The following is a 20,750-nucleotide window of genomic DNA, read 5'->3' as shown; positions in this document are numbered from 1 at the left end:
AAGATTAATAATATACTACATCAAAGGCATTTGGCACAGTGTTTGGGTCATAGTAAGTGTTGAATAAAGGTTAGTTAAATAGTTTGTTGAACTGAACTTTTTAAAATAAATTTTTTTCATCTTTTTGATGTTCCTTAGTATAGTTAATAGTGATGGTATATAGCCAAAAATAAAGGGATCATAATTTTTTGACAAAATTGAAATTTCCTATTATTTTCAAGTCTTTTTAAACAATTTTTACTTTTAGTATTTACAAGTACCAATTTGGCTAAGAAAAGTTTCAGCTTTTTTTCTAGCCAGCTATAGGACACTGAAGATATCTGTATGGTGCTATGTGATATTGCTTTGCCTTTAACTTTGCCCCTAAATCTTAAAAGACATGGATCTACAGCCTCCAAGAGATCATAAGACCAGTTGAACAGGTGACTGATATAGGTAGTATCCTGAATGTGGTCCCTAGACCTATACCCCAATTTCACCCTAGTCATAATCAAAGAGATCCTTCTGGGTCGGGCATGGTAGCTCATGCCTGTAGTGCCAGGTGGCTCATGCCAGTAATCCTAGTGTTTTGGTAGGCTGAGGTGGGATGATCACCTGAGGCCAGGAGTTCGAGACTAGCCTGGGCAACATAGTGAGAACTTGTCCCTACAAAAAACAGAATTAGTCAGGTGTGGCAGCACATGCCTGTAGTCTGAGCTACTAGGGAGGCTGAGGTGGAGGGATTGTTTGAGCTCAGGAATTCCAGGCTGCGGTGAGCTATGATTGCACTACTGTACTCCAGCCTGGGTGAGCAAGCAAGACCCTGTTTCTGAAAACACACACACACACACACACACACACACACACACACACCCATGGATCCTTCTCTCTTCTCTTTCCTTACAGGGACAAGGCCAGAGAATTAGAGAATATATTTACTGATGGGAAAAGAAAAACAGTAGCTCACTTTATTCTAGTAAGGTCTTTGGATACAAAGAACAGCACAAGTATTTACTCTTTAGAGATTTTAAAAAACAATTGTATCGACATGAGCTAATTCCTCAAACCTCTTTCAAACTGGGATTAAGTTTGCTTGGATTTTGCTCATTTTGAGCATCTGAGTCTGAACAAATTTTTGAGGGCAGAGATTGTGTTTCATTCATCTTTGAACTTCTAGGACCCTAAAACAAGGCTTTCTCCATGGGCAAGATTCAGGCTTGAGCACCGGGCCTAAGGCGATTGACCACACTGTGTCTGGCTCCAGGTTGGGCTCCCTTACCTGATATAGGTTGGCAAGATGGTGGTTAGTTTTTATCAAAAATGGCTGGTTCACCCCTGGGTGGTCCACATCGTGTGCTGCTGCAGCCAGCAGTCCAAGCATGATGTCCAGAGGCGTGAGGAAGCTGGCGAGCTGTTAAAAAAACAAATTGGGAGATTGATTGGTGTATTTTCACAAATAGGCTCATAATCATTTTGGCCAAATCAAACACAATGAATCATCATGGCATTGTTTAAGCCTATCAGCCAGACCTTTACCCTTTGAAGCATTAAATGAGGTGATAGTCACATGAAATCGCAGGCAAAAAGGAAAGGACTGTGTGGAAAATATTGGGTAAACTTAAATTGTGTAGATTATTCTGGTATCCCCTTTTTCCTATTCCACTCTGTTTTGTTTTGTTGTTGTGATGGCATTGCTTGTTGGCAACAGTGCTGTTGGGTGGATAGGGAGAAGACAGGGCCTCAAATCAGCTTTGCTCCTAGAGAAATGTGTAAATGAAGAAAAAAGTTGAAGTCACATGATGGACCTACTAAAAAATCATTTGTGTATTTCAACTGTCTAATATATCTTTGCCACTTTGAAAGAAGTGGGCCGACTTGCAAGATCTGCATTTTTTTCAATGTGTAATAAATAGTGGGAGAATGTATGAGAATCTGTGATTTTCTGGTTAGCTAGGAAAATAAGCAGAGACATGGGAATCCAATACTAACTTTAAAAATACAACTGTATGACATAGTACAATGTTTAGACTACTTGGAAATTAAAAAACAGAGCCATTAATGTCCTTGGGATATGTTGCAGGGATGAGGCACCCACCCAGCTTTGCCCTGAGAGTGCCTGTTTGACATCTGAATATTTAGTGGTTGCTGTCAAAGCATCCGCGTATGTAGGGGGATGTTAAAAACAGATTGAACTCAACAGTCTTAGAATATAATTTTCCAGAAACCTTAAGAAAACTCATCCTGTACCTTGTACCAACAGACTTTATACAGCTAAGGACTGCCTGAATGTTGAGTATTGAGCATTATTACGATGTTTTTAATTTTTAACTTTGGATTGGTTTACTGCATCAGAACATGCTTGCTAAGAGGTCTTTGACATTCACAAGTTTTCTTGGGCCCTGAATCAGGATATCCAGTTGGCTCAGTAGGAAATAGAACATCAGACTTGAGGAGCTTTGATTCCATTTGTTGATCAAAACTCATGTGGTAGGAGACTTTTCCCAGCAAAGTTCAATGCTGGTGCTGTTTGTGGCAAAGATCTAAGGCACGGAGCTAGTTCTATGGACTGTTGAAGATGTCTAAGATGTAGATTGCCATAGAGAGGAAGTTTTTTTTTTTTGTCCAAATGCAGCCTCAAAAATATACAAAATATGAAAGAAAACCTCAGATGAGTCCCATCCTTTTTCGTGAACATTGTAAGATTTTCAGAGCTGATACTGGAACCTTAATATCAATAATTTGTGTTCACATTGTTAATGACACATAACATAGTTACTCAGAGATGTTGGGTAACTTGGGCCTAGCAGGTAGTTTCCTTGGCATTTCCAGGTGGCTGAGGAGGCAGCTGGGTCTTGTCTTACCTTTGGCTCTTTCAGGTAGCAGTGCATGGCCTGGGTGACGTCGGCTGCGTGAACAGCATTGTGATACGGGTTTTGGCTGTGGTAATCTTCTTGAACCATGACTGGGAGGTAAACAGATAACTCAATCAACTAAAACCCAAATAGGAGTGGTATACTAGCTTAGACTTACTGTGGGTGCTTTTTGCTTAAAAATATCAGTGCCTCCAAAATGTGCAGCATAAAGATGCTTTAAAAATAAACGTGGTTTGCAAGCTTGGCAGTTCTGCTAGGCTGTTTTTAGCAGAGAGCAGAGATGGACAGCAGAGGGGAGAAAGGCCAAAAGGATTTGTGAAGCCTTGGGATTTCTCACCTCCTTCATAAATCTCCCCTTTCTGACATTCATAAAGGCTGTCATTCATAGGAAAAATAAATATGTAGGAAAAGGACAACTTTATCTCACACTATAGTTTAATTGAGTTTCTGCTGTTTATAAATAATATGCCACAAATGAGGTTTCCTTCAAAGAGCCCAAGTAGCATCAGAATACTGATATCCAAAGACTGATTTAACACTTGAATAACAAATACCAATGAAAGCAAATCTGGGCCTCTTAGGGCAGAGATTCAGAGTACTGCCTTGATCCAACCGTGGACTCCTTGGATTTATTTCTACCTTATTCAAGTTAGAGTATCATCTTTCATGCTCCTGCAGCCTAATGCAAGGCTTAGAGCACTCTTGGAACCAAGTAGAGACAGAGGCAAGGCAATTTTGGTTTGCTATTTATGGAAGACGCTAACCTGCTTCAGCGCATAATCAAGGCAATGCTTAGGATGCAATATATTCAGTGTGTATAGACTGTCCTGATTTGCAAGTGTGGCCGGATACTCTCAGCCCATTGCTATGAATCTGGCTCTGGATTACAGTGTTAATTCTGTTGTCAAGTCTTTGTATTCTTTACATATTTTCTGGGTAGACACACGTGTCCAAAGTATCTATATCTGTATCTCCCTTTTTGGACAAATCAAAATTATTTGGCCCTATGCATGGCCATTACTTTGCTCAATCAATTAAAATACAATCAGCTTGAGGTTATTTGGATTTCTGGAAATTAGCCATGTTGTGACTAGTTTCAAATACTTCGGTTGTGTTGCACATACCTTTTATTCAGCAGGTATATTTTACAATTATATTTAAACCCTCTATCATTTTAATGTCTGTATTGGGCAAGTTACTTAACTGCTAGTTCCCTCAGTTTCCTCCTCTGTAAAATGGGGATAGCAATAGCTCTGAGCTCAACGTGGAGTAAGGATTAAATGTGTTTATTAATATATGCAAGTCCTTGGAAGAGCTTCCAGCAAATGTAAGCACCATAGAAACCCGGTTGTGGTTCCCATTATTATTGTCACACCTGTTATTTTCTTCTGATGGCATTAAGTCAGCTTCCAAAATCAAAGTACAGCCATGTGGCAAGTCAAAAAGAAGCCAGAAACATGCTAAATGGCAGAGGAAAGTCATTTGGTGATTAGAAATGTGCCCTGAAAAATTCACCGGCAGATAAATAAGAATATGCACAAATTTAAATAAGAACTGAGGCTGCCTTTTGATACAGAGTAATGATGGAGTTGAGCGGAAAGATAGCGGACTCCCAAGTCGACAGAGCTAGGCTTGGGCTCATATTCTGCCACTTACTAGCTGTTGGCCTTGGGCAGGTAATGAAGCCTTTTTGTACCTCTCCTAAACTATGGGACAAATGGTAATAATAACATCCTACTTGCAGATTTGTTTAAGTGGTTAGAAATAACTTGCCAAAAGTGCTCTGCTCATAGTGGGCACTACATAAATGGTAGTTATTATTTTTTTAAAAGCCTATTGAAAATTTTCAACAACTCATGTCCTGATTAGAATTATTTAAGGCACATGCTGCTGGAGGTTTGTTAATATGTCAGCAGACCAGTACCTTCTTTGAAAACGATATGTTCCTGATGGTTTTCTTTATATATAATTTATTATAAATGTAACTACACTTGATTCTTGAGAACATGGGTTTAAACCACGTGAGTCCACTTGTAGTCAGATTCTTTCTGCCTCGGCCAACCTGAGACAGCAAGACCAACCCTTCCTCTTCCTCTTCTTCCTCAGCCTACTCAGTGTGAAGGTGACAAGGATGAAGAGCTTTATGATGATCCACATCCACTTGATGAGTAGGAAATGCATTTTCTCTTCCCTGTAATTTATTTATTTATTTATTTATTTTTTAAGACAGAGTCTTGCACTGTGGCCCAGGCTGGAGTGCAGTGGCACGATCTTGGCTCACTGCAACCTCCACCTCCTGGGTTCAAGCGATTCCCCCTGCCTCAGCCTCCTGAGTAGCTGGGATTACGGGTGCCTGCCACCAAGCCTGGCTAATTTTTTTTTTGTATTTTTAGTAGAGACAGGGTTTCACTATGCTGGCCAGGCTGGTCTCGAACTGCTGACATTGTGATACACCCACCTCCCAAAGTGCTGAGATTCCCTGTAATTTTTAAAAGAACATTTTCTTTTCTCTATCTTACTTTATTATAAGAATACAGTACATAATACAAAGAACATACAAAGTATGTGTTAATTAACTGTTTGTTATTGGTAAGGCTTCCAGTCAACAGTAGTAAGCTATTAGTAGTTAGGTTTTTGAGAGTCAAAAGCTATACACAGATTTTTGACTACACAGGGGGTCAGCACCCCTAACCCCCAAGTTGTTCGGGATCAACTATAATCAAGTAAACAATTTTTAAATGATTTAGGATGAACAAGCCATATTTTAAAAGTAAGATGAGATCATTCAAGATTAATTGGAGGTCTTCATCTATCATCCTATGGTTCTTACCACTTTATATTAAAGAGTATTATGCATTGCCATTATTCAAGAGAATGGGGCTAGAAATGTGAAAAAAAGGACTTACCTAAAAATCGGTGTAAGGTCACCATATCTAACTTGAAATGGTGAATGAGTCCATGGGTATTGAAGAGGTGGCACAGCAGTGTTACCAGGCTGTTTCCTGCAGGAAAACAGACACTTCCTTTAACTCATTTTGATCATCACTAAAATATCAAGATTGACAATAAGATCCAAAGTCTCTGTAATAAAGTTTCTTTGATAGAATACTTTTTCCCCTTTAGAAGTGAAATTATTCAAGTATAGAGCATATTATTACTATGATCTGATCCGAGGTTTTCTCTTATTGTACAAGTAAAATTAGCTCAGACCTTCTCCCTTCACCAAAGACAATGAAGACATTAAGAGTTAGAAAGAATCTGCCTACTGAGGTGTCAGGGATACACACACACACACACACACACACACACACACACACACACACGTGTATATGTGTATTTTTTTAAAGACACAGCTTATGGCCACTTGAAATGTTCCTTAAGTCACTTCCAACTGACTATTCCATTTACAGGTGTATCTAAACCACCATATTGCTTAATAGTCATAGCCTATTCTTCTTCCTATGGAAAATCACTCAAGAGGAGATCTGAGTATGAGCTATTTTAGAATTCAAGTCAGAAGAGATGCAAAATTGCAGCTGTAATGACTTGTAAGCATTGAAGAAATATTGTTTATTTAGGAATAATGATTTTGAATTTTAAAAGCACAGACAATGAGACCAATGGAACAGAATAGAGAACCCAGAAATAAATTCATGCTTCTGCAGCCAATTAATGTTTGACAAAGGCACCAAAAACACATTGGGGAAAGGACAGTCTCTTCAATAAATGGTGCTGGGAAAGTGGGATATCCACATGCAGAAGAATGAAATTAGACCCTCATCTCTCACCATATACAAAAATCAACACTATATGAATTTAAGACTTATACATGAGACCTGAAACTATGAAACTACTGGAAGAAAACATACAGGAAATGAAATCAGTTAGGTGGAAATACAATTTATTTCCCTTTCTCGATTTTGTAGCTACTTATAAATCAATTTCAGCATTTCTTAGATATGTGTGGTATATACTTCATATACTTGTGAGGCTCTTTGACTTCTCCTTTGAACTGGTTGTAGCATCTTACTGGATCTCTAATTAGTTGAGTTAAAGAAAATCTCTGACATGTGGTCATTTCATATGTCTATGAGAGTCATGATTATATTCTCTTTTAAACAAATACCATTGAACAAGTTTTTTTGTTCAACAGGTAACTTAGTTTACCAGTACCCGTTTCTCAGTTGATTTGAGCAAAATGACATGCAAAATTATGGGATTCATCTCTCCATGACCTAGTTTGCTTTCCACAGTGTAAAGGTCCATTTCATGGTCTTAGGCTATATTTCTCTCAACTGCATATTGTTTGCAAAGTAATAGAATGATGAGAAAACCATATATAATGACTTAAAGGAGATCTATCAACATCAGCATTAAATGTGATGTTTTTCATTGGCTCTCAAAGCTCATCAGCTTTGTTTAATGGCCAGATAAAAATATAATAGGTTTTTTTTATTATTTTCTTAAGGAAGGTCTTTATAGGCACAAAAATTTAAGAAGTGACACCAATGAAGATGTTTACTTTTCCCTTTGGCTGCAGTCTAAGCTTTTATATTCTTTCCTCAGCAATTGTTTTCTTCTGATGATGTCAAACATATTTGAGCAATACCCGCAACAGGACAAACTTAGCTCACTTAATAAAACTGCATAAGCACCCTGCCCTGTAAAAGTCAGGGCTGATCAGATGTGCTTTTGTTTCTAGTTTTCATCAACTAACAATGAACTCCCTACTTCTGGATGTGGCCAAAATATTCTGCCAGAAAAGAATCTAATCTGTGGTTTCTAAATTCCTCTGGGACGATCAAGGTCACAAGGAAACTGTCTTAATATTCTAAGTTCAAATTCAGTCCTTATTCTTCATCTGAGTTGATTTTCCCTTACTCTGGTCCTTCTTTAGTAGCTGTAGATTTATGAAAATGGGGAAAGAAGGAAAAAGGAATAGCAGTGTTTAAAAATAAATTTTGTTTTTCATGAAATTAATCCCACTTTATGGTGTATATTTTAGTGAGAATTCTTTTGGGTAACTTACCATTTGTCAAGCGATCAAACAAGAAAATGTCAAAATCCCACATTCCCACTTTGGAGAGCATGTGCTGAAAAGGCAAACAAAAAACAGCACGCAAATGAATCACACTGGAGACTCAAACATTTACTTTGGGATACAGTGGATTGAACAATTAAAAAGTTGAAAATCCTAGCATACTATCATCTAGTGCAAATGAGTGGTTTCCCTGTGTCCTACAATAAAATCCAAATGCCTCAGTGTGACACAAAAAGACCCTCACAACACATCAGAAAAATGAAGGGATATTAGGTTATTTTTGAGGTTTAGATTGTGTGAGACTTTTACCTAACTCACACAATATTAAAGACAGCCCCAGGACTTGGCCTCTGATAGCTGGACTTCCAGCCCTCTGTCCTTTCCACATCTCACACCACCTTTCTTGAGAGGTGGCTGCTTAGAGGAGAGACACTGCCAGGAGTGCTCTGTCAGTGACATTCCAGGGCTGGGGAAGCTTAGGCTTGTTCTCCTCTCAACAAACAAACAAGCAAGCAAACATTCAAAAATTTCCCAATCTCAGACCTTAAGTTGTTAGGAATGATTTTTTTTATCCTTTTGGAGACCTAATATTGGGAATTATCTCTTTTGACATTACTTGCTGTTCACGTTCTAATGGCATATATTAGTTGCCTGCCTGCCTGCCTGCCTGCCTGCCTGCCTGCCTGCCTGCCTGCCTGCCTGCCTGCCTGCCTTCCTTCCTTCCTTCCTTCCTTCCTTCCTTCCTTCCTTCCTTCCTTCCTTCCTTCCTCCTTCCTTCCTTCCTTCCCTCCTTCCCTCCTTCCTTCCTTCCTTCCCTCCCTCCCTTCCTTCCCTCCTTCTTTCCTTCCCTCCCTCCCTCCCTCTCTTCCTTTCCTTTCCTTTCCTTTCCTTTCCTTTCCTTTCCTTTCCTTTCCTTTCCTTTCCTTTCCTTTCCTTTCCTCCTTTCTTTTCTTTCCTTTCCTCCTTTCTCTTCTTACTTTCCTTCTTTTCTTTTCTTTTCTTTTCTTTTCTTTTCTTTTCTTTTCTTTTCTTTCCTTCTTTCTTTTTGAGACCTGGTCTCACGCTGTACCCCAGGCTGGAATACAGTAGCATCATCATACCTCACAGCAGCCTCAACCTCCTGAGCTTAAGTGATCCTCCTGCCTTGGCCTCTCAAAGTACTGGGATTTACAGGCATGAGGCACTGTGCTTTGCCAGTGGTATATATTTCATAATAGTATATAAATAGTATAATATCACTTAGCATGCAAGCTATAAAATCTATCTTCGACTTCTGTTTAAACTGGGGCATTTATTGCTGAAATTTAAATTCCTTTGGCAGTTTGGGGTAGACATAACCTGAACACTTTTTTCAGATGGTCACACATTAATTTCTACCCTCAGTCAGATCAATGTATTACAAAAGTAATTGTAGAGTTATTAAAATTTATTCAAATGAATTAAAAATTATAAAAAGGAAAATGCAGTGCATCAACAGCCTGAAGTAGAATTAAGAGTTGATAATGATTGGATTATTTTTAGTGTAGCTATTACAATGAGCTAATTTAATAAGTTAAGAAATTTAGTTATTCCCTCATTAGTAATCTGCCAGTCCAAAATTTTGCTTTACTTAGTATTGTGCAAATATGTTTTGTACCTTTATAAAAATGAAAATGGCTAGTATGTGTTAGGCATGGGTCTATTAAGCATATAAACATGGTTTACTTCGTGCACTTCATAAGGGGGATGTTTCTGTTCATTTCATTTTCTATTAGAGGAAAAAATCTAGATGTATGGAATAATGAGCTCAGGGTCACAGAGCTCCTCAGAGGCAGAGTGGGACTCCAACACCGGTGCTATCAGCTGAGGCACATGCTCTTGGCCACTGGCCTGCTGTGAGGAGACAGGGGCAGCCAGCTTACCCTTGCTTGTCCAAGGTAGTCTTCATCCAGCAGGTGCAGAGGGGCTTGTGGTATAATTCCACGAAGCAGCCTTGATGCATGGAAGTATCTTTGAAAGCTTAATAGTCTTTTCACCTTTTTCTTGGTGCCAATCTCCCCTGAGTATGTTGTATCTGTGGAAAGTCATCAAGTCAAGAAATTTATATATTTAAAAGAGAGCCAATTTTCTCCACTCTGTAAAACTATAATGTATTAAAAGAAGATAAATTTAAAAGATACTTTCCATACTTTTAAAAATATGGTCTATTGAACTCTACATTTGAAATGTTTCATGAACATACCTGATATTTGTTTTTTTTTTTTAATTTTTTACTTATTTATTTTTTGAGACAGGGTCTCACACTGTCATCCAGTCTGGAGTGCAGTGGCACAATCTTGGCTCACTTCAACCTCTGCCTCCTGGGCTCAAGCGATCCTCCCACCTCAGCCTCCTGAGTAGATGGGACTACAGGCATGTGCCACCATGCCTAGCTAATATTTATATTTTTTATACAGACAAGATTTGCCGTGTTGCCCAGGCTCGTCTTGAACTCCTGAGCTCAAGCTATGTGCCCATCTTGGCCTCCCAAAGTGCTAGGATTATAGGAGAGACCCACTGCACCCGGCCTAACTAATATTTCTTATATATTACGTTTACTAAAATGTCAAGGTGTGTTTCAGAATGTAAGTTTGGAAGGCCATGAAATATATGAATTAAGAATTTCATTTTCTTGTTAATGATGCTGGTATGCTAAGTGAAATTCACACACTTCTGCCTGCATTTGAAATGAGCAGTTATTCTTTTTCCACCATAGCAGAATTGAGACTCAAACAGTTAGGCCAAGTTCTCATCCCACACTCTCACTTGTATGATGAATTTTTCCACCTGAATTAGAAGGGTTGTAAATACACCAGTTTACACGTGAGGAAATGGTTTCTAATATTCTAGGAATATCACTGGCAAAGGAACCAATAATCTTGCACAAAAAGTGACCTGGATGCCCCTGACAAGAAGCAGAGAGTGTTTACTTTCTAATGGTGTATTCTCTCTTACTGGTTGCCATAAAAATCTAATCTTACCAGTAGAGATATTTTAATACTCATTTCACATGTGCCTTTCAAAACTTGAGTGTTGACATCACAGTGATTGTCCAGAAATACCCCAAACACATTATTTGAATGTCTGTCAAGATATTTCTTATTTCAGCTGAAATTATATGAATCACTCTAAGGCCACATTAGTGACGTCTGCGCCAATTTTGAATGTAGAGTCAATTTAACAGTCTAGTAGGAAATGTACGGCTCATATGTAAAGTAATTTTGGCTTCTGTCCTGCCTTCTCCCATCTCCCCCTTTCCTCTGTGGAACTCAAAAATCACAACAGATGGCAGAGGCAGAGGAAACAATGGGTGCTGTCTGATGGCAGTGAGTGACCAAAATCAGTTTGTTATTTAGGCTGCACTATGCTTGCAAAGGCATAATTCAAGGGCAGGCTATAGGTGGACCAGGTCTGGAGTGGTTCAATTTTACACATGTATTTAGACATCTATCAGAGATTCAGGTGAAGATGCTAAGTAGAAATAAATGGATATAAAATCCAGAGCTTGAGAGAGAAGACTGGGCTTGAGATAAAAACTTGAAAGTTGTCAGATGAGATTACCTAGGGAGTAAGTATAGATACAGATGAGAAAAGGATCAAAGTCTGAGTTCTAGACTCTACCTTGACTTTAGATGGGTTTAGAGAAAAGTAGGGAAAATTAAAGAGGACTGGGAAGGATTATCCCGTGAGGACAGAGGAAAGCCAAGAGAGCATCATTTCCTAGAAGCTTCATGAAGATCGTATTGCTGGGAGGAAGATGTGGTCATTAAAATTAAGTGCTGCTAATGGGTCAGGTACCATGAAGACTGAGAGTTGGCCATGAACTATAAACAGTACTTGAGCACATTTTATTGTGTGCCTAGAAGCAGCAACACTCTAGAAGTGCCTAGAAGTAGCAACGAGCACATCTAGCACCCAGATTCTGGTTTTTAAATATAACTTTTTGCTAATAGGAACCAGATTTATCTTGGTGAAATGGCCGATTCTAGGGCAGGGATGGAAAATGTATCAGATGAACTGTAGCATCTTGTTATACTAGAAAATAAGGGGGAGCTCAAAAAATGATGGAATCATTTAAAAATGACAGAAGTGACAACATCAAGGGATCTCTCAGAAAATATGGGAAATTTGAGTCTCAAAATGAATAATGAAAGAATGGCTTATAAACCATTGGCTGAAGTAAGAATGAGTTCATACAGGTGATAAGGTAAGTAAGTAAATAAATAAGGAAAAGTGAAATCTCTTCCTTGTAGAATGTGCCAACTGATAAATGTAGAAGAAATAATAGAGCTGGAAAATTACCATTTTGCAGCCAATATGGTAATGACTGATTAAGGCAAGAATCATTAATGGATACTAAAATTATTAAGTGAAAGTTTAAAAAGCAAGTAATCCAAGTTAATGCCACCAGAAACTGACATCATGCCCTTCCTAATGTAATGCACTGAGGATACAACCTCACACATATTGTGTTCCTGCCCCAAATGCACATCTGATTGTAATAAACAGGAAACATTAGAAAAAATTGTTGAAGGACACTCCACGAAACAATCAGCCTGTGCTCTCTTAAAAAATGTCAATATCATGAAAGACAAAGACAGCTGTAGGTATTGTTTCATAATAATGAATACCAGAGACAGTGCACTAAATGCAATGCATGACCCTTAACGGGATTCTGTATCAGAAAAAAGGTCATAAATGACATTATTAGCACAATTTTGGATATGGATTTATGCATGAGACAGTACTTATAAATATTTTAATACTCGTTTCACATGTGCCTTTCAAAACTTGAATGTTGACATCACAGTGATTGTCCAGAAATACCCCAAACACATTATTTGAATGTCTGATAATTGAAGTGTGGTTACAAAAGAATGCCTTCATTCTTAGAAAATACATGCTGAAATATTTAGTGATAAAGTAGCATATGTACAATAAAGTGTTAAGAAAAAATGTATGCAGTAAGGCAAAGATTGCAAAATATAACAAATGGTGCATATGGAGAAAGTATATGAGTATTCTTGCAGATTTTTGATAAATTGAAGTTATTTTATGATAAAAAGTTTAAGAAGAGAAAAAATGTGAAGAAGTAGTTTGAAACAATATTAAGTGTAGACCACTCTTTTAAGGAGTTCTGCTACATAGGAAAGTAAAGAAATGTAGTGATAGCTCTATATAGAATGAAATCAATTATTCAATAAATAAATTATTCCTGTGTTATGTATCAGGAAAATAGAAAATATAGATGATCTTTTCCTTTTTTTCATATTCTATAAAATTCCCCCAGCTCAAAATACTAAAAGAAAATGTCTTATGTAGCTGAGAGTATACTTATATTTATATAATAAACTCAGAAGCAAGCAAAATAGCCCTGAATGATGGAAATATGCCACAAATGTAGCAAATTGAAATGATGGATTACTTCTTAAACTTCCCTTTAGTTTTCCAAGTAGTGTAGTACTTTAGGAAGATTCATAGTTAAGATAATGACATTGAAATTAAGTGACATATCCTAAGTGTAGATGATAGGAAATAATGGTTACTATTCACTAATTTTGACTAAAATATTACTAAACTAATGATGCCATGAGCTGGAGATATCAAATTTAGATCTGTTTTTATCTTTACAACAAAGAAGAAAACAGCAAGATTCCTTACCTATTTTTTTCACCTAGAGTCAAATGAATAATAGTAATATTAGTTCAGCAACATGACAGAATGCAGACCTCTTTGGATCTTTATATAAATTTTTGATATATTGTTTCTCATGACATTTTTGGTTTTAATTTTGATTTTTAAAAATATTACATTAAGATATGATACATCGTGATCACCAAGTTATTTGGTATTCCCCTAAATTTTAAGTAAGACTAGTGCCTCATTCCCCTGACTCTAGCCTGTCTTGCATTTTTTTTTTTTCAAATAAAAAAAATATAATAGACATGGGGTATCACTGTGTTGCCAGGGCTGATGATCCTGGGCTTAAGTGATCCTCCTGCCTAGGCCTACCATAAATGCTTGGATTATAACTGTGAGCTACCATATTGGGCCAGTCTTTGAAACATAAACTCAGATGGTGTTTAAGAAACCCCAGTAATTAAATACTTTACAGACAAGCAAATGCTGAGAGATTTTGTCACCACCAGGCCTGCCCTAAAAGAGCTCCTGAAGGAAGCACTAAACATGGAAAGGAACAACCAGTACCAGCCACTGCAAAAACATGCCAAATTGTAAAGACCATCGAGGGTAGGAAGAAACTGCATCAACTAATGAGCAAAAAAACCAGCTAACATCATAATGACAGGATCAAATTCACACATAACAATAGTAACCTTAAATGTAAATAGGCTAAATGCTCCAATTGAAAGACACAGACTGGCAAATTGGATAAAGAGTCAAGAACCATCAGTGTGCTGTATTCAGGAAACCCATCTCACGTGCAGAGACACACGTAGACTCAAAATAAAGGGATGGAGGAAGATCTACCAAGCAAATGGAAAACAAAAAAAAAGGCAGGGGTTGCAATCCTGGTCTCTGATAAAACAGGCTTTAAACCAACAAAGATCAAAAGAGACAAAGAAGGCAATTATGTAATGGTAAAGGGATCAATTCAACAAGAAGAGCTAACTATCCTAAGTATATATGCACCCAATACAGGAGCACCCAGATTCATAAAGCAAGTCCTTAGTGACCTACAAAGAGACTTAGGCTCCCACACAATAATAATGGGAGACTTTAACACCCCACTGTCAACATTAGACAGATCAACGAGACAGAAAGTTAACAAGGATATCCAGGAATTGAACTCAGCTCTGCACCAAGCGGACCTAATAGACATCTACAGAACTCTCCACCCCAAATCAACAGAATATACATTCTTCTCAGCACCACACCACACCTATTCCAAAACTGACCACATAGTTGGAAGTAAAGCACTCCTCAGCAAATGTAAAAGAACAGAAATTATAACAAACTGTCTCTCAGACCACAGTGTAATCAAACTAGAAGTCAGGATTAAGAAACTCACTCAAAACCACTCAACTACATGGAAACTGAACAACCTGCTCCTGAATGACTACTGGGCACATAATGAAATGAAGGCAGAAATAAAGATGTTCTTTGAAACCAATGAGAACAAAAACACAACATACCAGAATCTCTGGGACACATTCAAAGCAGTGTGTAGAGGGAAATTTATAGCACTAAATGCCCACAAGAGAAAGCAGGAAAGATCTAAAATTGACACCCTAACATCACAATTAAAAGAACTAGAGAAGCAAGAGCAAACACATTCAAAAGCTAGCAGAAGGCAACAAATAACTAAGATCAGAGCAGAACTGAAGGAAACAGAGACACAAAAAACCCTTCAAACAAATCAATGAATCCAGGAGCCGGTTTTTTGAAAAGATGAACAAAATTGATAGACTGCTAGCAAGACTAATAAAGGAGAAAAGAGAGAAGAATCAAATAGACGCAATAAAAAATGATAAAGGGGATATCACCACCAATCCCACAGAAATACAAACTACCATCAGAGAATACTATAAACACCTCTACGCAAATAAACTAGAAAATCTAGAAGAAATGGATAAATTCCTCGAGACATACACTCTCCCAAGACTAAACCAGGAAGAAGTTGAATCTCTGAATAGACCAATAACAGGCTCTGAAATTGAGGCAATAATTAACAGCTTACCAACCAAAAAAAGTCCAGGACCAGATGGATTCACAGCCAAATTCTACCGCAGGTACAAGGAGGAGCTGGTACCATTCCTTCTGAAACTATTCCAATTGATAGAAAAAGAGGGAATCCTCCCTAACTCAGTTTATGAGGCCAACATCATCCTGATACCAAAGCCTGGCAGAGACACAACAAAAAAGAATTTTAGACCAATATCCCTGATGAACATCGATGCAAAAAATCCTCAATAAAATACTGGCAAACCGAATCCAGCAGCACATCAAAAAGCTTATCCACCATGATCAAGTGGGCTTCATCCCTGGGATGCAAGGCTGGTTCAACATACGCAAATCAATAAACGTAATCCAGCATATAAACAGAATGAAAGACAAAAAATACATGATTATCTCAATAGTTGCAGAAAAGGCCTCTGACAAAATTCAACTACCTTCACGCTAAAAACTCTCAATAAATTAGGTATTGATGGGATGTATCTCAAAATAATAAGAGCTATCTATGACAAACCCACAGCCAATATCATACTGAATGGGCAGAAACTGGAAGCATTCCCTTTGAAAACTGGCACAAGACAGGGATGCCCTCTCTCACCACTCCTATTCAACATAGTGTTGGAAGTTCTGGCCAGGACAATCAGGCAGGAGAAGGAAATAAAGAGTATCCAATTAGGAAAAGAGGAAGTCAAATTGTCCCTGTTTGCAGATGACATGATTGTATATCTAGAAAACCCCATTGTCTCAGCCCAAAATCTCCTTAAGCTGATAGGTAACTCCAGCAAAGTCTCAGGATACAAAATCAGTGAGCAAAAATCACAAGCATTCTTATACAACAATAACAGACAAATAGAGAGCCAAATCATGAGTGAACTCCCATTCACAATTGCTTCAAAGAGAATAAAATACCTAGGAATCCAACTTACAAGGGATGGTGAAGGACCTCTTCAAGGAGAACTACAAACCACTGCTCAATGAAATAAAAGAGGATACAAACAAAAGAACATTCCATGCTCATAGGTAGGAAGAATCAATATCGTGAAAACGGCCATACTGCCCAAGGTAATTTATAGATTCAATGCCATCCCCATCAAGCTACCAATGACTTCTTCACAGAATTGGAAAAAACTACTTTAAAGTTCATATGGAACCAAAAAAGAGCCCACATTGCCAAGTTAATACTAGAAGACTACATTAACCAAAACAGCATGGTACTGGTACCAAAACAGAGACACAGACCAATGGAACAGAACAGAGCCCTCAGAAATAATGCCACATGTCTACAACTATCTGATCTTTGACAAACCTGACAAAATCAAGCAATGGGGAAAGGATTCCATGTTTAATAAATGGTGCTGGGAAAACTGACTAGCCATATGTAGAAAGCTGAAACTGGATCCCTTCCTTACACCTTATACAAAAATTAATTCAAGATGGATTAAAGACTTAAATGTCAGACCTAAAACCATAAAAACCCTAGAAGAAAACCTAGGCAATACCATTCAGGATGTAGGCGTGGGCAAGGACTTCATGTCTAAAACCCCAAAAGCAATGGCAACAAAAGCCAAAATTGACAAATGGGATCTAATTAAAGAGCTTCTGCACAGCAAAAGAAACTACCATCAGAGTGAACAGGCAACCTACAGAATGGGAGAAAATTTTTGCAACCTACTCATCTGACAAAGGGCTAATATCCAGAATCTAAAATGAACTCAAACAAATTTACAAGAAAAAAACAACCCCATCAACAAGTGGACGAATGATATGAACAGACACTTGTCAAAAGAAGACATTTATGCAGCCAAAAGACACATGAAAAAATGCTCATCATCACTGGCCATCAGAGAAATGCAAATCAAAACCACAGTGAGATACCATCTCACACCAGTTAGCATGGCGATCATTAAAAGGGCAGGAAACAACAGGTACTGGAGAGGATGTGGAGAAATAGGAACAGTTTTACACTGTTGGTGGGACTGTAAACTAGTTCAACCATTGTGGAAGTCAGTGTGGTGATTCCTCAAGGATCTAGAACTAGAAATACCATTTGACCCAGCCATCCCATTACTGGGTATATACCCAAAGGACTATAAATCATGCTGCTATAAAGACACATGCACACGTATGTTTATTGCGGCCCTATTCACAATAGCAAGACTTGGAACCAACCCAAATGTCCAACAATGATAGACTGGATTAAGAAAATGTGGCACATATACACCATGGAATACTATGCAGCCATAAAAATTGATGAGTTCATGTCCTTTGTAGGGACATGGATGAAGCTGGAAACCATCATTCTCAGCAAACTATCGCAAGGACAAAAAACCAAACACCACATGTTCTCACTCATAGGTGGGAATTGAACAATGAGAACACATGGACATAGGAAGGGGAATATCACACACTGGGGCCTGTTGTGGGGTTGGGGCGGGGAGGGACAGCATTCGGAGATATGCCTAATGTTAAATGACAAGTTAATGGGTGCAGCACACCAACATGGCACATGTATACATATGTAACAAACCTGCACGTTGTGCACATGTACCTAAAACTTAAAGTATAATAAAGAACAACAAAAAAAAATCCAGTAATTAAATAAAGCTAGCCAACAAATCTTTTCATAGTTAATTTTCTATGATGCCTTCTAGGTTAAAACATGTAGCATATAATGTCTTTCCCCATAAAAATGTTCAAAGTTTTTGAATGAATTGGTCATCATGATGTGTATTCTTTGTGTACTTTCAAACCTACTGTCTCAGATGGGCAAGTAGATATCTGAGAAGTTGCAGTGTTAACTGGTGGCAAATATTTTCTAAAATAGCAAGGCAGGCCATGACTACTCCATTTAACTTCCATCTGGGTTATCCTTTAATTAACAAGCAAATGATTCAGAAGCAATGCTACATAGCCATTTGCGAAAACAATAGCACTTAATTTTCTTATTTGAGGACATACATAAAGCTAACCAGAAAAAAAATCCTCAAGGTAGCTTTCTAAAGGGGAAGAACGTGCAACAATCCAATGTTATTTAAACTAACATTAACAACTTATCGAGTGTCATTTAGGGAGCAATTTGTGTTTTGTGAGATAATGAAAAACGAAGATATAAGAAGCTGAAGATGGGAGGAAAAAATTCATGTAACAATCTGAATAAAGCACCCTCTGTATAATAGTACAAAGTCCTGGTTTTTGAAGTATTTAAATGTGTTGATCAATTATTGATAAAGATCTGATATATTTGTTTCCAAAAGTACTCCCAGTGCATAGCTACTATATTTACTTTGATAATGTGTTGATATGTATTTGATATGATAATGTATTTGATATATATTTCTGGGTAGAAACGCAAATGATTAGCAAAGCTAAATCTTACAGATAGCTTGCTAAATTCCTCTTGTAAAAATCTGGGGAATGTTAACAATGTGCCTGGTAATAAAATGCTAGGTTTATTTAAGACCCTTATACAATTTTACAAATCATTACTTAAAGGCATTTACAGTTATCCTAATGCACCTTTGTTTGGATTTTATTGTTTTATGGTTTCCAAATTCTCATTTGGAATAATTATAAAAAGGTGTTCCAGAACGTTTCATTGTCTAGTCCATGTGAGCATTGACCTGAACTGTGAAATTCATTTTCTGTTCACTTTTCTTTTGTAAATATCACAAATATCTACATATTAACACATTTTTGCACTACTTTGATGCTAATTTTAGGAATACAGAGTTTGTACTGGCACTGCCGGTACAGTAATTTTTAAATTTTTACAAGTTGGGGTTGGCTTAAATGCAAAAATATGTTAATAAAAATCATTTTCATTTTTGAGTACCTTCTTTATGGAATAGTCTCTGTATAGGGGCTGATTAATTTTGGTACCAGGAGAAACCTTAAACCTAGACTAAATATCTGAGATTTAAGAAAGCTGTAAATATATCCATATTATGAGGCTGTTTCTGTCAACTGTATATCTGGTTCCCTGAAATAGGTCTATGTCAACTGTTTCCAGAAGTCGAGTAGTGAGTAACTGGTGCAGAAGTAGCTCAGGTGATACTGGGAACAAGGAAAGACTTCGTGTTTAAGTGAGCAGAGCTGACTGTTAAGCACCCGTGGAGATCCAACTACATAAACCTAATATTAGCACTTTTGAGCATCAGTCCAACTGAACCTCTTAATAATGTGTTATTAAGCCCTACTTTGATAATTATTGAGCTAGTAATTCTAATAAAATTTCTTGCTTGGTTAGTGGCTATTCATAGGCTTTATCTTCCTTTTATAGGAATTGTTTTTAAGTGACAGTCTTGCTATGCTGCCCAGGCTGGAGTGTGGTGGCTATTCACGGGTGTGCAATCATAGTGTACTACAACCTCAAACTCCTGCCCTAAAAACAGTCCTCCTGCCTCAGCCTCCAGAGTAGCTGGGATTACACATATGTACCACTGCACCCAACTGTTACAGGATTTTTCATATGTCTTTTTTTTTTTTATTATTATACTTTAGGTTTTAGGGTACATGTGCACAATGTGCAGGTTTGTTACATATGTATCCATGTGCCATGTTGTTTTGCTGCACCAATTAACTCGTCATTTAGCATTAGGTATATCTCCTAATGCTGTCCCTCCCCTCTCCTCCCAACACACAACAGTCCCCGGAGTGTGATGTTCCCCTTCCTGTATCCATGAGTTCTCACTGTTCAATTCCCACCTATGAGTGAGAACATGCGGTGTTTGGTTTTTTGTCCTTGCGATAGTTTACTGAGAATGATGTTTTCCAGATTCATCCATGTCCCTACAAAGGAGATGAACTCATCATTTTTTATGGCTGCATAGTATTCCATGGTGTGTATGTGCCACATTTTCTTAATCCAGTCTATCGTTGTTGGACATTTGGGTTGGTTCCAAGTCTTTGCTATTGTGAATAGTGCTGCAACAAAAATACATGTGCATGTGTCTTTATAGCAGCATGATTTATAGTCCTTTGGGTATATACCCAGTAATGGGATGGCTGGGTCAAATGGTATTTCTAGTTCTAGATCCCTGAGGAATTGCCACACTGACTTCCACAATGGTTGAACTAGTTTACAGTCCCACCAACAGTGTAAAAGTGTTCCTATTTCTCCACATCCTCTCCAGCACCTGTTGTTT

The 20,750-nt window shown here is 37.8% G+C and overlaps 1 protein-coding gene across 2 annotated transcripts in view; it reads right to left on the bottom strand.

Moving 5' to 3' along the window:
- Window positions 1–20,750, bottom strand: part of PDE7B (phosphodiesterase 7B) — a 344,692-nt gene that overhangs the window by 37,761 nt on the left and 286,181 nt on the right. For both annotated transcript variants that reach the window (XM_030809727.1, XM_030809726.1), the window contains 5 exons: window positions 9,795–9,946; window positions 7,882–7,945; window positions 5,759–5,854; window positions 2,841–2,941; window positions 1,259–1,390 (listed from right to left, as the gene is read on the bottom strand). In XM_030809727.1, coding sequence (XP_030665587.1) covers window positions 1,259–1,390; window positions 2,841–2,941; window positions 5,759–5,854; window positions 7,882–7,945; window positions 9,795–9,946 — 545 coding nt within the window. The remainder of the gene's footprint in view (window positions 1–1,258; window positions 1,391–2,840; window positions 2,942–5,758; window positions 5,855–7,881; window positions 7,946–9,794; window positions 9,947–20,750) is intronic.

This window comes from Nomascus leucogenys, chromosome 3 (genome assembly GCF_006542625.1).
Source record: "Nomascus leucogenys isolate Asia chromosome 3, Asia_NLE_v1, whole genome shotgun sequence".
In the NCBI taxonomy this organism is placed as follows: domain Eukaryota; kingdom Metazoa; phylum Chordata; class Mammalia; order Primates; family Hylobatidae; genus Nomascus; species Nomascus leucogenys.
The sequence above is the reverse complement of the archived record's forward strand: the minus strand, read 5'-3'. Positions and strand labels throughout refer to the sequence as shown.